Genomic DNA, 18,557 nt, shown 5'->3' on the forward strand with positions numbered 1-18,557 from the left:
CTCCAGGATCATGACCTGAGCTGAAAGCAGTCACTTAACCCACTGAGCCACCCAGGTGTCCCTGATTTCTATAGATTTTCTGTACACAAGGGCATTCCAAGAAGGTTTCCAGCTGTTGAATTTATAAGTTTTGGTTGAAATTTTTAACACAATGACAAGGAGAGGAGGAAATAAACCAGTAAGCCAAGTTCAGTTGAGGGAGCTGGGTTTTAAAGAAATAGTACAGCCCAAAAGAGAGGTTGGATCGAAATAGCCTGTTGCAACAGAACTGGCAGTCTGGTTGGTCCCAGAGGCTGGAGAGGGACCACACAGACATGACCTGGAAATTGCCAGTGAGGGGAGCACTAGGATGTGATCAGAATGGAGCGAGGCGCCACAAAATGATTGGTGGGCTCTGGTAACTCTTATGCACCTAAGCTTTTGCCAGCCTAGAGCAGAGCCAAGGGGCTCCCTCCTTTCCCCATCCCAACCTGGAAGATACAGGACCTTGGGAAAGAGCCCAGAATCAGGAATTGGATGAAGGGGGCAGAAAGGGAAAGATGTGTCCCACTTCAAGAAAACTAGTTTGTAGCTGAGGGTCGGTTTTCTTGATTACTGAGCCTAGACCTTCAGGTAAACTGTCAAGAACAATAACAAGTTCCGGCTTCCCAGTCCTCTTACGTGGATTGTGTCATCCAAGTATCTGGGCTTTTCCTCCCATTCCCCAAAGGCTGCCATGTGTCATACTCATTTGTACATGAGCCTCACTCACCAAGTTGACAGTGTTGCTTGGAATGGTGCCCTATGCTATACTTTTAGATAGAACCAGAGTAGCAAGTCAGAGTCAGGGAAGAAAGCAGGCGCCCCAGCTGAGCACATCAAATTAATCAAACACAGTGCACTCTCCCGGTCTCCACAGATTAATATTCTCTCTTAAGATTCATATTCTGCCATCAACAGATGAATGGATAAAGAAGAGGTGGTATATATACACAATGGAATACTATGCAGCCACCAAAAGAAATGAAATCTTGCCATTTGCGACAACATGGTTGGAACTAGAGCGTATCATGCTCAGCGAAATAAGTCAAGTGGAAAAAGACAACTATCATATGATCTCCCTGATATGAGGAAGTGGTGATGCAACATGGGGGCTTAAGTGGGTAGGAGAAGAATAAATGAAACAAGATGGGATTGGGAGGGAGACAAACCATAAGTGACTCTTAATCTCACAAAACAAACTGAGGGTTGCTGGGGGGAGGGGGTTGGGAGAAGGGGGGTGGGGTTATGGACAGTGGGGAGGGTATGTGCTTTGGTGAGTGCTGTAAAGTGTGTAAACCTGGCAATTCACAGACCTGTACCCCTGGGGATAAAAATATATGTTTATAAAAAATAAAAAAATTTAATAAAAAAAATTCATATTCTGCAAGTGTGGAGAAAAACAGGATGCTCGTTGTCCTCTCTGTGGTGAAAAACATTTCACTATACTCTGGATGTCACCATTTTGAGACTAAAAATAGGACATCTAGGGGCGCCTGGGTGGCTCAGTGGTTTAAGCCGCTGCCTTCGGCTCAGGTCATGATCTCAGGATCCTGGGATCGAGTCCCGCATCGGGCTCTCTGCTCAGCGGGGAGCCTGCTTCCTCCTCTCTCTCTCTGCCTGCCTCTCTGCCTACTTGTGATCTCTCTCTGTCAAATAAATAAATAAAATTAAAAAAAAAAAAATAGGACATCTCTCTTTTATACTTACGCTTGCCCCAAACAGTTAAGACTCAGAAAGCAAAGTCAAACACTATATGTGAGCCTCATTTCTCAGGAGAAATCTCTCAGAGATGAATCCTGGTCTATTCAGAACAGAAAGAGATGATAACTCACTTTCTCATCAGTTTTAGGACCCTTACTTTTTAAACCACCAGACTGTCAACAGACTTAACCTAGATGGATATGGCAAAGTTACAGCAGACTCTGAAAACTAAAGAATTGCATCTTTTGGTATCTCTTGGGATACGGACTATACTTCCTGAAACACAAGTTCCCCAGGAATTCAGTGATTCCTTGAACAGAATCACCAAAACTATGGAGATATTTATAGGGAAGAAAAATCTCTTTATTTCCATTTAAGACTTGGACCAGATCTATTTCCTGAATGTCTATATATCCTTTCCTTTCTCCAAACACTTTTGGGGAGTGATGGAATGGGTATTTATGTGTTGTAAAAAGGCAATGCTGGTGTGTATTGTTCCCACTACGTGAGGAAATGTCTACTACAGGTTGAATTTATGAAGAAACTGTGTATGTGTATGCTCTGGTGGGTGTATGCTGTGGCGGGAAGTTTGCTCCCATGTTCCCTTTTTTATGTATGAAAAGAACAGGTATTATACACAGATACTATGAGATTCGCATCAAAACTGACCTTTGTACCTGTGCACTCATTACGGTGAATCAAAAAACCTTTTGTGCTATTGAATTCTCCTTCCTCAGTCTTCTTTTCCTATCTACCTATCTATATATAGCTAGATAGATACACACATATATGTTCACTTGTGAGTGCTATACACACACACAAACACACAGCATTCGCATGAATAAGAAGCGTTAGAATTGATGAGAAGGTGCTCAGATGTTAAGCAAAGGACTGGCTGCCTATTAAGGACAGCTGCTGGTTTGGGGCATCTCTGTTGAGCATTGTGACACCTTCGCCTAGCCCAGAGCTTGTCTGATCATCACCTAGGGTTGAGGTGATACAAAGCTCAAAAATTCTTGGCAGGAATTCAGAGCAGCTTTCTACACCCTAGGAAGCTGACACCGGCAGTAAATGCTGAAATTCACCAGCAGTAAGTATGCCTGGAATGGTTTGGAGTGAATTCAAGTCCAGGGAAAGATGTCTTTTCACATTGATTGAAATCCTGTCTCTGAAGTTACAGGCTGCCAAAAGACTGTGGACAAAATGGAATGTTTTCCCGACTCGTTCTCAGCTCTCTGGGCTAATCCACCTGACCTTGCTGGGAAACCTTTGATTTTTATTGTGAATGTTTGAGAATTTTATAGCATCTTTTCTCCAAAGTGCATGCTCTGAGACAGTTTTAGATGTGAAAATGAAAAGTGGAGAAAGGGAAAGGGAGGGAGGAGAGCAGAGGAGAAAGTGAAAGGAAAGGAGAATAGGCACTTCAGCCATCAGCAAGTTCAGATCTTGGTTATTTGAAGCTTAATTCCTAGATACTGCTAAAGCCAGGGACACCAGAATCCCCCAAGGCACAATGATACCATTTCTCTGTTGTTCACATTTGTTTTGCTGATATGAGATTTCTTACATGGATGATATGTTAAGAAACAGAAGGACATAAAAACAAGTTTTCAAATAATCCACTGAGCATTTGACTTGAAAGCTCTGTTTTCAGATAGAATCTAGAGATGTGCTCATAATGTAACTGTAGTTGCAAATTTTTATTCCAGAAAAAAAAAAAAGGACACTTTCAGCTAACCCAGTGCTTCTCAAACGTTAAGCTGCACTAAGTATCATCTGAAGGCATCTTCAACTACAGATCCCTGGCCCTCCCTCCAGAGTTTCCGAATCAATAGGTCTGGGGTGGGGCTGGAGAATTTAGAGTTCTTACCATTTCTTAGAAATGCTGATGTTGCTGGTCCTGAGGCCACTCTGAGAAGCCCTGCATTGATCAAAGGCCTGCTAAGTGCAGGCTCCATATTGGGTGGGGATTATATCAGATGGGTCCTAATACAAAGAGGGTTCTTGATCTCAAGAATGTTTGCTTGAGTAACTACAAAGCTTCATGAAAATGCCATAAGAGAGATACGGATACAATGCTATGAGAAATCCAAAGGGGGGAATTACTCCCAAGTGGAGAAGGAAGAAGATAATTGTGGAAAATCATGGAGGTCTTGGTATTCATGCTGGGTGTGAGGAGAACTTGTACATTTGATGAAGGTGGAGATGGGCTTTCGGGTTGGAGAGAACAGTCATGGAGATCAGAGGCAACTTGAATTTGGGTCCAAGTAAACAGTCCAGTCTGTTCAGGGTGGACAGTTCAGGGTGAACTGAAAGGTATATGAAGGAGGGAATAGTACAAAATAGAAACACAAAGAATTCCCTAAATATTACTGTGCCCTATCTTACCTCTCCAGCTTTACACATACCATTCCTTTTTCCAGAAAAGTCCTCCCTTCTTAGACAAATGCCAGTCCCTCCAAGATTAGCTTGCAATTTCCTTTGATTTCATAATGTTCTGATTTTCTTCTCAGTGCCCTTCGTAAACTGCAGTTCTTTCTCCTTGAAACTTAAACTGTGTTATCCCAGGGCTCTTCTCTACGCACACACTCCTGGGGTGGAGTCAGCCATTCTTAAGGCTTCAATTACCATTATGTCGATGATGCTTAAATGTGTATTTCTAGCCTCCGAGCTCACACGTCTCACCTTGGCATAAGATTGGTACATCTGCTATTCACCACTGAACATCACTCTTGGAGGTCCTCCATCTCCAAAACTTTAATCGTCTTCTGTCTCTACTGCTCTTCCTCTGTTCTCTCTGACTTAGTGAATAGAACCAGCATTCACCCTGCTTTCTAGGTCAGAACCTGGCTTTCATCCTTGATTCTGCCTTTTCTCATATGCAGCCCATCCAGTTGTTCATATCCTCTTCTCCGACCCCCTGGCTTTCGGTCAGATCTTAAGCATTTCTCACTTGGATTATTGCACCCACTTCCTTATTTAATCTCTCCAGTGGCTTCAGGATAAAGTCCAAACCTCTCAACATGAATTATAGGGGTCTTAATGATATAGACCCTCCTACTTTTCTAGTCTTTCATGCCTCTTTTCTAACCACTTTCCCAACTAATGAAGTGCTTGTAGTTCATCAAAAAGCCCTATTCTTTCATCTCCTCGTGTACCTTCAATATCCAGAACCTTCTGCATAGATTCTCTTCCCCCCTACCTCTTTTTTCTTTTTTCCATCTCTTTCTTTGGCTAACTCTGATTCATCCTCAGAAATCTCAGCTCGCTTTACAAAAAGCAATTCTCAATACCAGTAACCCTCTCCTGCATCCCACACCCCAACCCCTTACAGCTCACAGCAGGCTAGGTGAGATTCCCATATACCGTTGTAGTGACCTGAGTCTAGCTATTATGGCACCGTTATATTCTAAGCAGTAGTTTCTTTGTCTGTCCCATTGTGTGTGTGTGTGACAGAGAAAGAGAGAGAGAGAGAGAGAGTTTCCAGAATTCACATGCCCTACCCCCAAAACATTATCCCAATCTCTAAGAGGGGAAACCTGTCATTTGACCTTTCATTCCAGGTGATTCTCCTCCAGTCTATTCTGTTAAGATAGAGAACCTCTAGAAGGAGAGATATTCCCAGTCTCTGACACAGAACTTGGCACATTCTAGGTTACCATCACATGACAGATGATGGCAGAGACGCCAGATGCTAGGAGAAAACGTCTGTTCTTCCTCTAGTAGACGATGAGTAGGAAGGTAACATTTGTGAGTAGGGGCTGAACACAGAGTAATGCATTAGGAAAGTGATGTGTGATCAGTGATGTGTGAATTAATTGGAGGAGAGAGAGAAAATACATATGGTATACTGAATCCTGGATGGAAAGTTGCAGAGATTGCAAAGGACATGGAGCAGCTGGAGTAAAAACTACCCAGAGTAACATTCAGAGTCACACCAGACTGAAGTATACAAAGTCTTTCTAGGAGGCCCAGGCGAGAGGACCTAAAGGATCATCTTGAGGCTACCAGGTGCCATAACTGCCTCATGTTCTCCAGGCAGATGTCAGACACTGCTGTGTGACATAGCTAGAGTGGATATGGGGGCTCCAGATTGGAGTGGACTGAGAGTATGACTCTGGGGGAAATGTTCCTAGATGCAACTGAGTCTGGAGTTGCACTGTCCCCAGGAAGGGACCCATTCTAGAGTAGTAGATTCAATTCCCAACGGATCCACCTCAGACTGATTCCAATGCCTGGTCTCAACAACCAAATTCTAGGCAAAGGTGAACGTACAAACACACCCCACAGCATTCATTAAGTCAGAATTCTGGAAAAGGTGCAACTGTCTTTCGGGCTTAATTTATTTCTGCCAGCTTGTTTTGTTTGATTGTAACATACATTTAGAAGATGCTTGCCCTTCACTTTCCAGTCTCCTTTTAGCCTTTGTCAGTAACCTTGCAGGCTCTCCACAGGTGGTTCCATTTGTAATCCATTTGACACAGCAAGACTATCATAATTAATGAAGCTCCCTACAGCACTGCCAGTGACCCAGAATGTGGGACAGGAGAGGCGCTGAAGCAATGGCAAGAACAGTGGGCTGAGAGCCAGGAGAACTGGACGTGGTCAGGACCCTGCTGTGGGGCTCTGCAGAAAGAGGGCAGCTCGCCTTTCTTTTGTGCCTCTCTTTGTCTCCAGTCTCACACTGGAAGGATGGGAAAGAAAAGGTGCTGTCTGTAAGGAGGCTGCAATCACGAACCATTAAAATTCCTGCTCTTGGCTACCTTCCTTTATCTGTCACTGAAAATCACTTCACAACAAACTGTTGTCAAGTTTTGATTGTGGTAGGAGGGTGGGGGAAGAGAGGACTGACTCTTTCAATGCTAAGGTGAACAAGGTGAACAAGGAAGGTTCTGAGGTGAGGACTAAGGGTGGAACTGGGAGAAAGCAGTTCTGAGCCCTTCTTTCCAGGGATGTTCCCCCAAGGGCCTGCCGGCCAGGATCGTCACATGGTCAGGGTTTGAGGTAGGAACAAAGGGAACCAGGCATGGTATCTTTCCCCTTTTTTTCTTTCTGCCTTAATCACACATGTAAATGGAATAAAAAGAGAAAAGAAATAAGAAGCCAGAAAATAACCAGATGGCTTTCTATAATGGTTTTTATCCACTTACAAAGATGTTTTGACAATAAGGTCCTAGAGAAAAGAACTGGAATATATTTTTCCCCATTTCACTCCATACTGTTCACCTACCCATAGACTAAACAGATCAGTGGCAAAAGATTTCCAGGAAGGTCATGGGAAGGCTCCTATGGTCTAGCTTGGTATACAGAGTCAGAGGCATCTGGCTGATTTGTTCATTAAAACGCTGCCATATACATCTGCTTAAAAAAAAAAAAAATGTTCCCAGAGGGACCCAAGGGACCTGCTCTCCTTCCCTCAGTCTTTCTCAAACCCTGTGGTTCAGATTCATACTCCCCTGTCTCCACTGGTCAGCTCATAGTGACATCATGCTATGAGTCCCCACAAAACCTGCAAAAAACAGAGATGTGGCATCTCATGCCAAGGGTCCTGTTTTTCCCCTAAGTGAAGAAACCTAAATTTCCCTGAATGGAAGCCTTCACGTCATTTTTTCTTTATTATTCAAAATCCTACTGCATCATTCCCTCCTGAACAGCTCCTTGAATCTCCTAGCTTTTTCCTTTTCATCCTCTATACAGATTTAGGGTTTCAGTCCTGAGTATCAATTATTTGAATTATTCCCTTTTTACTCATGTTTTTACTCACAGTATTGCTCATTTATTGCTATTATATTTTGAAACTGTACTTAAAATTCTTTTTTCTGTTTATAAAGGGAATACAAAGTCACACAAAATATTTCTACTCTTCATGATTATAAAAAGGACCCAAGTAAATAAACTGAAATTTCTGTTTTTCCATTAATGCGTGTTTTGGGAATCGTTGGATGTATTTTCATGAAATGTGGAGGGGATGTTTGGGATGGTTTGATTTATACTAAAAACTACATGGCCCACATGCCATTTAATCTGCGTGCCCAAGATGTCCTCTTGGGCAGCTGATAGTGAGGTACAGGGAGGGGGGCCCCACGCTGCCCATGGGGGGATTTGCCAAGCACACAAAGAAACTAAGAACAGCTTCAGACATGAACTCCAACTCCAAAGTCCCAGGGACCAATGTTCTGCACTGCGGGTTCCAGATTAATGAGCAGAAGCCCGGGCTGTTCTGTTGATGATGGGGCATTCTCCTGAGCTAGGCCGGCTGACCGGCTGGTAAAGAATACCAGTGGGGCGCCTGGGTGGCTCAGTGGGTTAAAGCCTCTGCCTTCGGCTCGGGTCATGGTCTCAGGGTCCTGGGATCAAGCCCCGCATCGGGCTCTCTGCTCAGCGGAGAGCCTGCTTCCTCCTCTCTCTCTCTGCCTGCCTCTCTGTCTACTTGTGATCTCTGTTAAATAAAGAAAGAAAGAAAGAAAGAAAATACCAGTACCATCAACAGTTATCACAATAAAGCATCTGTCCAGTGTCTGTCCTCTACAAGGTCGGGAGCAGACACAAGACCTGCGGTGCTTCGTTTAGACCCCAACAGCCCGCCGAAGTAAGTAATGATCTTATCTCCTTTTCAGAAATGGAGGACATTGACACCAGTGGATCTTAAACAGACTTCCAGGGCACCAAGTTGGTGAAGTGGCAGAGCCAACATTCGAACCCATGGGTCGTCTCGCCTCCGTCCCAAGTCCCAAGTCGCCACCACCCTGCGTACTTCTAGCAACAAGCGTCCAAGCTGTGGCCGGACGGCTCGCTCCTCACTCCACTCTATCTGCTTCCTGACACCGCCGCGAGGTCTCCAAGCACCACGCGCAGGGCTCAGGCCCATCAGTCTGATCCCAGGCCCTGCAGGGCGCGCTTCGCGGCAGGTGACGGACGCCCCACGCGCGGCGTCTTCCTTCCTGACACCTTGCTCCAGCCCACACGGCTCAGGCCACGCTACTTCTCGGCCTCTTCATCTGGCGTTCTCACTTCCACCTCTCCACCTTCTGCCACGCCGCTCCCCGAGCCAACAGCTCTGCTCTCCAGCTCTGCTGCCAAGTCCTCTCAGAGCCAGGCGGCACCCTGTCCTCCTTCGGCTTTGCTCAGTGGAAGCCAGAACAGTCGCTTTCTGACTCCAAAACCACTTTCCCCACCCTCGACGGAGCGCTCTCGGAAGCGGACGCCCCTCCGCAGACGTCTCCAGCCGCGCATGCTCAGTATAAGAGCTGTGGGTCGTCCTTCAGAGGCATCATCAGACCTCCCCCCCCACCCCCCCACCCCCCGGCCTCCAAGTCCCGCGCATGCTCAGTGTAAGTGCTGCGGGGAGTCCTCGGTACGTATCAGATCCCCGCGGGCAGCCACGACCCGCGCAGATTTCACAAACATTTACTGTGTTGTTCTGCTGTGTTTTAGGCGTTGGCTCTAGATACGGAAGATATGCTAACCGTTAACAAAAGCGTGTAGAGGCCCTTCCCTCAAGGAAGTTAACATTCTAGTGAAAATACCTCTCCATTCCTATGTTAAGCGTATAGTCCCACAGAATAGCTCTGGGGACAGACTGTCTGGGATCATTTCCCAGCCTTTCTACTTACAGTCTGTGTGACCTTGGCTGAGTTAGTTAACCTCTCTTTGCCTCAGTTTCCTGCCAGTTGGGAAACATCAACAGCCTTTCCCTTGAAGTTGTTATTAGAATTAAATGTTTTGTTTTTTTTTTTAAATTTTTATTTATTTATTTATTTGACAGAGCGAGATCACAAGCAGGCAGAGAGGCAGGCAGAGAGAGAGAGGAGGAAGCAGGCTCCCCGCCAAGCAGAGATCCCGAAGTGGGACTGGATCCCAGGACCCTGAGATCATGACTTGAGCCGAAGGCAGCGGCTTAACCCACTGAGCCACCCAGGCGCCCCAAGAATTAAATAAGTTAATACAGTTAACACATGTGAAGTATTTAGGATAGTGGTTGTGACATTGTGGCTTATAATAAGGCATGCCTTTGGTCTTGCATCTCATTCCTGGCTCAAAGCTCCTAAAACCCTTGGAATTTCCTCAGGGATGATAGCAATAGAGGAGTCTTTTGTTATGTTAATGAGATTACTTTCACAAAAACCGCTGAAGGTTGGGGGCTGGTTGCTAGGAGAACCAAAAGTGTGATTAGAGGGTTGGAACTTTCAGTCCCACCCCCCAATCTCCCGGGACTGGAGAGGAACTGAAGATTGAGTTCCATTTCCAATGGCCAGTGATTTAATCAATCGCACCTATGTAATGAAGCCTCCATAAAAACCAACAAAGGACATTTTGGGAGAGCCTCTGGGTAGGTGAACAGGTGATGTATGAAGCAGCGCACGCTGGGGAAGGGATGGAATCTGCTTGTCCTTCCCCAAACCCTATGCTTGGGTCTGACATTTGGCTGTTCCTGAGTTATACCCTTTTGTGATAACTGCTGATCTAGTAAGTAAAATGCTTCTCTGAGTTCTGTGAGCTGCTCTAGCAAATTAAATAGACTCATGCAGGGGATCCTTGGAACTTCCAACCTGTACATCTTAAGTGGTGGAGGAGGGCGGTCTCGTAGCCCTTAGGGGATCTGGTGCTGTCCACCAGATCATCTCAGAATTCAGATGAATTGCAGTACACCATGCTGTTGTCGACGAATTGCCTGGTACTGTGGGAAAACTCTCCCACACATTGGAATTAGGTGCAGAATCCAGTGGCGCACTGTAAGGTCTCAATTTGTTAATTATTATTACTTCTTTTAGATAACTAAACATCTAGATGGCAGAGGAGTTTCTTTGGAAATTTCTTTTTTCATTTATTTATTTTAAAAGATTTTATTTATTTGAGAGAGAAAAAGAGTGCACTGGAGGGAGGATGAGGGGCAGAGGGAGAGAGAATTTCAAGCTGACTCCATCCTGAGTGCAGAGCCTGAGGCAGGGCTCCACAACTGATGACCCTGAAATCTTGACCTGAGTCAAAACCAAGAGTGGGTTGCTTAATGGACTGAGCCACCCAGGTGTCTTCCTTTTGGAAATTTCTTTAAGTGTCCTCCTCTAGGCTGTAAGCTTTTTTTTGTAATTTAAATTCAGTTAATTAGGTGTTACTGGTTTCAGAGGTGGGGGGGCGGTCAGTGATTCCTCAGTCTTATAAATAATACCCAGTGCTCATTACCATGTGTGCCCTCCTTAATGTCCAGCTTCTTAAAGGCAAGGGCCAAGTCTTCAGTTGTTTTGTATTTGCCATACCTGGGATAGTGCTTTCCAGGGCTTGTCAATGAATATATGCTCTTGACTGACAGGGCCAGTGGAGGAGGCCTCTGAGGGTCAGAGTGTATCTTGGCTCTCCGTGGAGCATGACTGTGTTCTCCTGAGAGGCTCCATTTTCATTATTGTATCTTTTTAAAGAGTGAGGAATGTACACTCAGTGCCTTCTATTGTTTGTGTAAAACAAATTTGTAATTTCTCAAGAAACATGTCCCAAGGTTATCATGTTACAAACATCCTTTGCCTCAAAGAGAAATGACAAGACTTACCTTGATTTTTCAATGGTAAAGGCATAGTTTCCCTGAGTTTGCTTAAAAGGTTTTTCATTTCTCGCATGTCTCTGTAAAAGTGACAAAAAGAAAAAAAAAATCAGCTGTAAGTTTTTGAAATGCAATCCCAAACAGTCTGTTCTGTGAGACAATTGAGAGACGAGAGTCTGCGCTTAATTGTACTAGCTCTAGTTTCCAGTAGGCAAATATTGAATTTATTTTGCTTTTATAAGAAAAAAATCAGAGACTGCTGGCTCTGGAAGGAATGGGAGCTACTCTGGCAAACATTTCCACAGGGCATTCTGCCGAAGAAGCCCTCATCTCTGCCTTGGGTTGGACCTGGCTGAGGTCAGAGAAGAGTCTCTGATAATGAGGCCGGTGTTGCGGATTTGTAAGAGGGAGGTCAAGGACATGCAAGTAGGGTAACAGGGGTGCTCTGGGCAAAGCGGAGGCTGGGTGATGTTGCTCTCAGGCTTTAAGGTCTGATGGCTGTCGTGGTTTTATATTGGTTCACTCGCTATTGCCTCATTACTGCGATTGAAAGTCAGTATAACACAGGTGTTAGGGATTCACAAGGCTCAGCACTGATTAAAGTGACTTGGAATAAGGGGAAACTGATGAGTTCTAAAACCTTCAGAGAAGAGCTCTTCATGATGGCGGGCGCGGGGAGGGCATGCGTGGAGAGGGAGAAGAAGGGAAAGAGAGCTCCTGGGACAGATGGACAGACGGACCTTCTTCTAGCCCCTCCCATGTTGGTAAGCCGCTGCATCCCTCCAACATCTCCACTCTCTCATCTTAGAATATATGTGATCATAAAATCCCCCAACTGTGGAGCAGGAAGCCATGCCGAGGGCTTCTAGTTTGGGACAGTGATCAGTTGGACTTCTCAAATCCTTGGGGCAGTAGTTCTCCTCATGTTCTGGTGGTCATCCCCTGGAGTTAGTGCTCTTGAAATCACAGGACGGAGTGGCAGATTTCATTTACAAGAGCAAAAATCAGATACATCTTTTAGTTAACTCTAGAATACGCAAACAATAGCAGCGGGTATTAAGAATTTAAGAAAGCTTTGGGGGGAGGATAGTCCAAAAGTTGAGGAAATTCTATCTACTAACTTATTTTCCTTTTGCTGTATGAAGAAAAAAGAATCGCCATTTAACTTTAGGTTTGAAATCCCTCAGTTTCTTTCTTTAAGTAGGCTCCACATCCAGTGTGGGGCTTGAACTCACAACCCTGAGATGAAGAGTTGAATACTCTCTACCAACTGAGCCAGCCAGCGCCTCTGCCTCAGTGTATTTCTCCATACACAACTGTTCTTTTGAGTATAGTTTAAGGACCAGTTGTCCTAGGGGAGGCCAGAGACCCCATAGGGTCTTTCCTCGAGTATTGACTAACATGTAAAAAGGAACTCTTTCTCAGCAATAGCTGATTAGAAAGAGAGAAAAAAAGCAGCCCTGTGGCTCAGCTGTAGAAATAAACCTACAAAAAAAAAAAAAAAAAAAATCAGAAGTCTTCCTTAAGTATATGTCGTTGGGGCGTTGATGCTGATAAGTCCCAAAGGGAGTTTTTAGAGACAGAAGGTGCAAGCGGGGGAGGGAGGAAAAGGAAGTCAGGGCCCATACATCCAGAAGTGCAAGGGGCACATTCTGATTTCCTATAAAATGTTCAAGGGTGGATGGGATGGGAGGTGAGCGGGCACATAGTGCAAACGGGTAAGGAACGCTGTATGTGAGACAGAGGCAAGGTCTCCCCAGAAAGCACCACTTCTCAGGTGGCTACACAGAATCACCATATGCCGAGATTCCACCCCATGAGAACCTGATACAGCTGGTTTCTGGGCATGGGGCTCAGGAATCAATGTTTTGGTTTTTTTTTTTTGTTTTTTTTTTTTAAAGATTTTATTTATTTATTTGACAGACAGAGATTACAAGTAGCAGAGAGGCAGGCAGAGAGAGAGGGGAAAGCAGGCTCCCTGCCGAGCAGAGAGCCCGATGCGGGGCTCGATCCCAGGACCCTGGGATCATGACCTGAGCTGAAGGCAGAGGCTTTAACCCACTGAGCCACCCAGGCGCCCCAGGAATCAATGTTTTTAAAAAGCCCTCCTAGTGATTTTAATGTACAAGCCCAGGTTGAGACACACTGATCTCTTAGGGAAGAGAGAGGGAGAACTTAGGAAGGTGCCTTCCCAGACCAGGTCTCTTGTGCCTATTTTTCTTAGTCCTTCCCACTTCCTTTGACCTGAATCTGGACTTTAAGGCTGAACTTCGAAACTTGGCTATACTCTTCTTCTTCTTTTTCTTTTTTTTTTAAATGGAGGTAAAATTGGTACATAACATTATTTAACTTTCAGGTGTACAACATTGTAAGTTGCCATCTGTGTGTCTTATAGAGTGATCACCACTACAAGTCTGGTTATGACCCTATAACTGACCCCCTTCAACCATTTCAACCACTTCCATCCCCCACCCTTCTGCTCTGTAATCATCTACCTGTTCTCTTGTGTCTATGAGTTTGTTTTTGTTTTGTTTTCCTTTGTAGATTCCACAGATGAGTGGAATCATACGGTATTTGTTTTTCCCTGTGTGTCTTATTTCACTTAGCATAATACCTTCACGGTCTATCCACATTGTTGCCAATAGCAAGCTGGGTAGTATTCTATTATAGTACACACACACACACACACACACACACACATCTTCTTTTTCCATTCATCCACTGATGAACATTTAGGTTGTTTCAATTTCTTAGTTATTGTAAATAACGCAGCAATGAACAGAGGGGTGATATATCTTTTTGAGTCAGCATTTTTGTTTTCTTTGGATAAATACCTAGAAGTGGGATAGCTGGATCATAGGGTAATCCTATTCTCTCTCTTTCTCTCTCTCTCTTTTTTTTTTTTTTAAGAAATATCCATACTATTTTCCATAGTGGCTGCACCAATTTACATTTCCATCAATTGGGTATGAGAGATCCCTTCTTTCCACATCCTCGCCAACATTTGTTATTTCTTGTCTTTCTGGTACTAGCTCTTCTCACTGGTGGGAGGTGATACCTCATTGTGCTTTTGATTTGCATTTTCCTGATGATTAGTGATGTTGAACATCCTATGTGTCTGTTGGCCATCTGGATGTCTTCTTTGAAGAAATGTCTATTCAGATTGTCTGATCATTTTTTTTTTAAAGATTTTATTTATTTATTTGACAGAGAGAGATTACAAGTAGGCAGAGAGGCAGGCGGAGAGAGAGGAGGAAGCAGGCTCCCCGCTGAGCAGAGAGCCCGATGCGGGACTCGATCCCAGGACCCTGAGATCATGACCTGAGCCGAAGGCAGCGGCTTAACCCACTGAGCCACCCAGGCGCCCCTGTCTGATCATTTTTAAATTGGATTGTTTCTTTTACTTTGTTGTATGAGTTCTTTATGTATTTTGGATCCTAATCCTTTTATGGATATATGATTTACAAAAATCTCCCATTCAGTAGATCATCTTATTGTTTTGATGACCATTTCTGTCACTGTGCAAAAGATTTTCAATTTGATGTAATTCCATGTGTTTATTTTTGCTTCTGTTTCCCTTGCCTTTGGAATCGGATCCACAAAAATTACCACTGAGTCTCATGTTGAGGAGCTTACTGCCTATTTTTTCTTCTAGGAATTTTATGGTTTCAGTCTTACGTTCAGGTTTTTAATCCATTTTGAGTTAATTTTTGTGCATCTTGTAAGATAGTGGTCAAACTTTATTCTCTTGCACGCAGCTGTCTAGTTTTTCCAGCTCCATTAAAAAAAAATATATATATATAGTTTTTCCAGCTCCATATAAAAAAACATTTATTTATTTATTTATTTATGAGAGCGAACGAGTGAGAAAGTGAGCATGAGGAAGAGCAGAGGGAGAAGCAGACTCCCTGCTGAGCAGCGAAGCCCTATGTGGGGCTTAATCTCAGGTCCCCCAGATCATGACCGGAGTTGAAAGCAGACGCTTAAAGGACTGAACCACTCAGGGGCCCCTTTTAAGCTTCATTTGTTGAAGAGAATGCCTTTTCTCCACTGTATGTTCTTGGCTCTTTTATCATAAAGTAATTGCCCATATATGTGTGGGCTTAATTCTGCGCTCTCCATTTTTCATCACTGATATGATATTTAGGCTAATATGATACTGTTTTGATTACTGTGTTTTATAGCATAGTTTGAAACCAGGGACTGTGATACCTTCACCTTTGTTCTTCTTTCTCAGCAGTGATTTGGCTACTGCAGATCTTTTGTGGTACCATGCAAATTTTAGAATTATTTGTTCTGGTTATGTAAAAAGAAACAATTCACTGGAATGCTCATAAGGATCGAAATGAATCTGTAGATTGCTTTGGATAATATGGACATTTTAACTTTGTTCTTGCAATCCGTGGTCATGGAATATTTTTTCCATTTATTTGTATCTTCATTTTCTTTCATCGGTGCCTTACAGTTTTCAGTGTGTAGGTCTTTCACCTTGGTTAAATTTATGCTTAGGTTTTCGACACAATTTAAATGGAATTATTTTCTTAATTTCTCTTTCTGATAATTTGTGATTCGTATATACAAATGCCATAGATTCCTGTGTGTTGATTTTGTATCCTGCCACTTAACTGAATTCATTCATTAGTTCTAACAGTTTTTTTGGAGTCTTTTGAATTTTCTCTGTATGGTATCATGTCATCTGCCGATAGTGACAGTTTTGCTTCTTCCTTTATCATGCAGGATCTAAGGGTTAGAAGCCTGCCGTGGAGCACAGACCCCTCACTTCTTAGGAAAAAATTCTGTATTTTGAGACCCTGCCTCATTGTGGAACACAACACTTATGGTGGAGTCTTATTTGGCAAGGTAGGGTCTTTGCCTCTCCTACCCATATCAGTGCTGTCCTTTTTGTCCTTTGTTGTGGAGGCTCTGTTCATCCAATTTGTTGGTCTTTTTGTGAGGAAATTATTATTGTATATTTGTTGGATCCATGGGAAGGAGTGAGTTCCATCTTCTTATGCCACCATCTTGAACCCAACTGCACCCTCTCTTATTTTTATGTTTTTTTTACCTTCTTACAAGGTCAAAAAGCTTAGATACAGCTGCTGTGCAAGGTGTCTGAAAGGGCAAATGTCTTTGCTGATGGATTATACCCTGAATCATGGCACTCTGGCAGATAGTTCTTCCTGGGAATAGAGCAAAGCATTTTCTATTTCATAAATTAAGATAAATCATTCCCTCACCATTTGTCTATAGCTGTATCAGACCATGCCAAACAGCTTTATTGTTTGAATTGTTAGATTTCCAAGCTTATACAAAATCCAAGTTTTATTAATAGCACATAATTACCACATGTTTCAATTTTCTATAAACACAGAAATTCAGTAATTAGCTTTAGAATTATATTACAATATGAAAGTAGAACCACAATGGCTATAAATGCCATTGTGTGTTACATTTCTAAAAATAAAAAAATAAAATGTTCATTATCTTGTCAGTGATTCAGCTCCACACAAAGCACTCAGTGGAATTGCCCAGTATTCATTCAACTGCTTTGTGTCAGCTCTAGGGACATTAGTAGCAAAGGACATGATATCACTGTGAAGGCCAGTAAACAGGGGCCTCATCCTCCTGCCTCCCAGAATGGCATTTTTTGCATCTAGATGAGCCGTGGCACATATTGTTATATTATTATTCCTTCCTTTTCCCAAGTGAAATTGAATCACTGTAGAATCTCTTCTTCTCTAGAAGGAAACTCCCTATCAGTGAGCTATTGTTTGTTAAGACAAATGCGTTAACTGGCTTTGACCATTAAGGAGGCATTCAGCTATATTCTGGGAAAGCAAGAGAAGGGAGCTCTGTGAAAAGCTGTCAACTGGACAGAATGCTTAGCCCCTGACTAACAGCTCAGCAGGCCATTCCATACACCTGAAATGCAAGAGTCTGCTGGTGACATCTTTGCATGATTTTGGATTCTTCTCCTTTAAACAAATGGAAATTTTGGTCCCTACCCAGTGGGTGAGATGTGATGGTATAGAGATTCAACTTTCTCCCTTCCCAAGGAAGCACACTGTTTTCATTTCCATGGAGACACAGTGTGGTACAGTGGTATAAAAAGAGGCCTGGGAGACTGTGACTACTGGAAATCCTGCTAGCATTCTGCTGCAGGGTTTGGACTCCTTACCTTCTTTTACCTCAATATTCTGAGATTTCTGAAATCTGAATCTGAAAGACAAAAGCTGAATCTGAAAGAGAAAAATCTCAACTTTTTTAGCCCCTAAGAGTATTTGCTGGAAGAATACTGGCAGTCTATTTAGGGTAACTTCCCACTTACCTTTCAGTGTTCTCGATGTCTGTGGAAACCTGCCAGGAATGTTGCTGAATATCTACAGGGGATGATGAGGAGTCCTCTAGAGCAGGTGTTTCTGTGCTCTCCTCAATTTTGCAATCCAAACTCTTGGTTCCCCCGCCAGGCTCCTTTCCTATGTCGGGGGCAGTTGGGAGAGGGGGATGTTGGTAAAGAGAAAAGGAAAAGAAATCATAAATTCAGATTCTGTAGCCAAGACACCACTGCAAGGATCACCTGCTTTGAGTTATAGGCTCCATTAACCCTAATAACTTTCTGAATTCTAAATATAATACTAATTCAGTTTCTGAATAACATGAATATAGATATCTCTATCTCTGGCTATATAAATACATGTACTTGCGTGTGTGTGTGTGTGTGTGTGTGTGTGTGTGTGTGTATAGCATGTTTCACAATATTCTGCAAAAGATAGTTTGAGGTCAGTGCAACAAGATCAAGGCAAAATAAGGGTTCAGTCTTTGATGGAATATGGGGCCTCTATAATCCATTCTTAGTGAGGTAGATCAGGTCAGCTTGGGAGGGGGGTTTCAGCCTGTGAAATCAAATTGATTTTTGGTTCTTGGATTCAAGGGCAACTAAGATGGCCAGGAACAGATGATAGCCCTCAGGAAGAATGGGAGCTCTGGCCCTTTTCTCTGATTCTGACCTTGGCTGTCTTGGATTCATATCTCTTAATCAAATATACATTTTGGGACCCAGTATGTGGAAAGTAGTACTATTTTAGTATGTGGGAAACGGGAAAGATTATGGACTTGACTTCCATTTCCTTGCCTTTCCAACTGCTTCTAGTTTATGCTTCTGTGAGGGTATTCCCTCACAGCCTCAAGTTCAGCCTCAAGATCCAGACTTGCTCTGCTGAGACCATAATGTGCCATCAACTAAAGTGCCATGGAGTTACTGGGTAGCCGTCCATGGCAATGCACGGCCAATCCACTAGGAGTG

General features: G+C 43.5%; 1 protein-coding gene and 1 long non-coding RNA gene across 2 annotated transcripts in view; one reads left to right on the forward strand and one right to left on the reverse strand.

Moving 5' to 3' along the window:
- LOC122919294 (regulator of G protein signaling 7 binding protein) overlaps positions 1-18,557 on the reverse strand; it is a 102,105-nt gene that overhangs the window by 6,336 nt on the left and 77,212 nt on the right. The window contains exons 4-5 of the mRNA XM_044268235.1: positions 17,583-17,730; positions 11,264-11,334 (exon numbers count right to left, since the gene is read on the reverse strand). Coding sequence (XP_044124170.1) covers positions 11,264-11,334; positions 17,583-17,730 — 219 coding nt within the window. The remainder of the gene's footprint in view (positions 1-11,263; positions 11,335-17,582; positions 17,731-18,557) is intronic.
- Positions 9,995-18,557, forward strand: part of LOC122889096 — a 64,829-nt gene continuing 56,266 nt past the window's right edge. Inside the window, exons 1-2 of the long non-coding RNA XR_006380805.1 lie at positions 9,995-10,051; positions 15,992-16,114. This is a non-coding gene — a long non-coding RNA (uncharacterized LOC122889096). The remainder of the gene's footprint in view (positions 10,052-15,991; positions 16,115-18,557) is intronic.

The sequence above is a fragment of the Neovison vison genome, chromosome 1 (genome assembly GCF_020171115.1).
Source record: "Neovison vison isolate M4711 chromosome 1, ASM_NN_V1, whole genome shotgun sequence".
NCBI lineage: Eukaryota > Metazoa > Chordata > Mammalia > Carnivora > Mustelidae > Neogale > Neogale vison.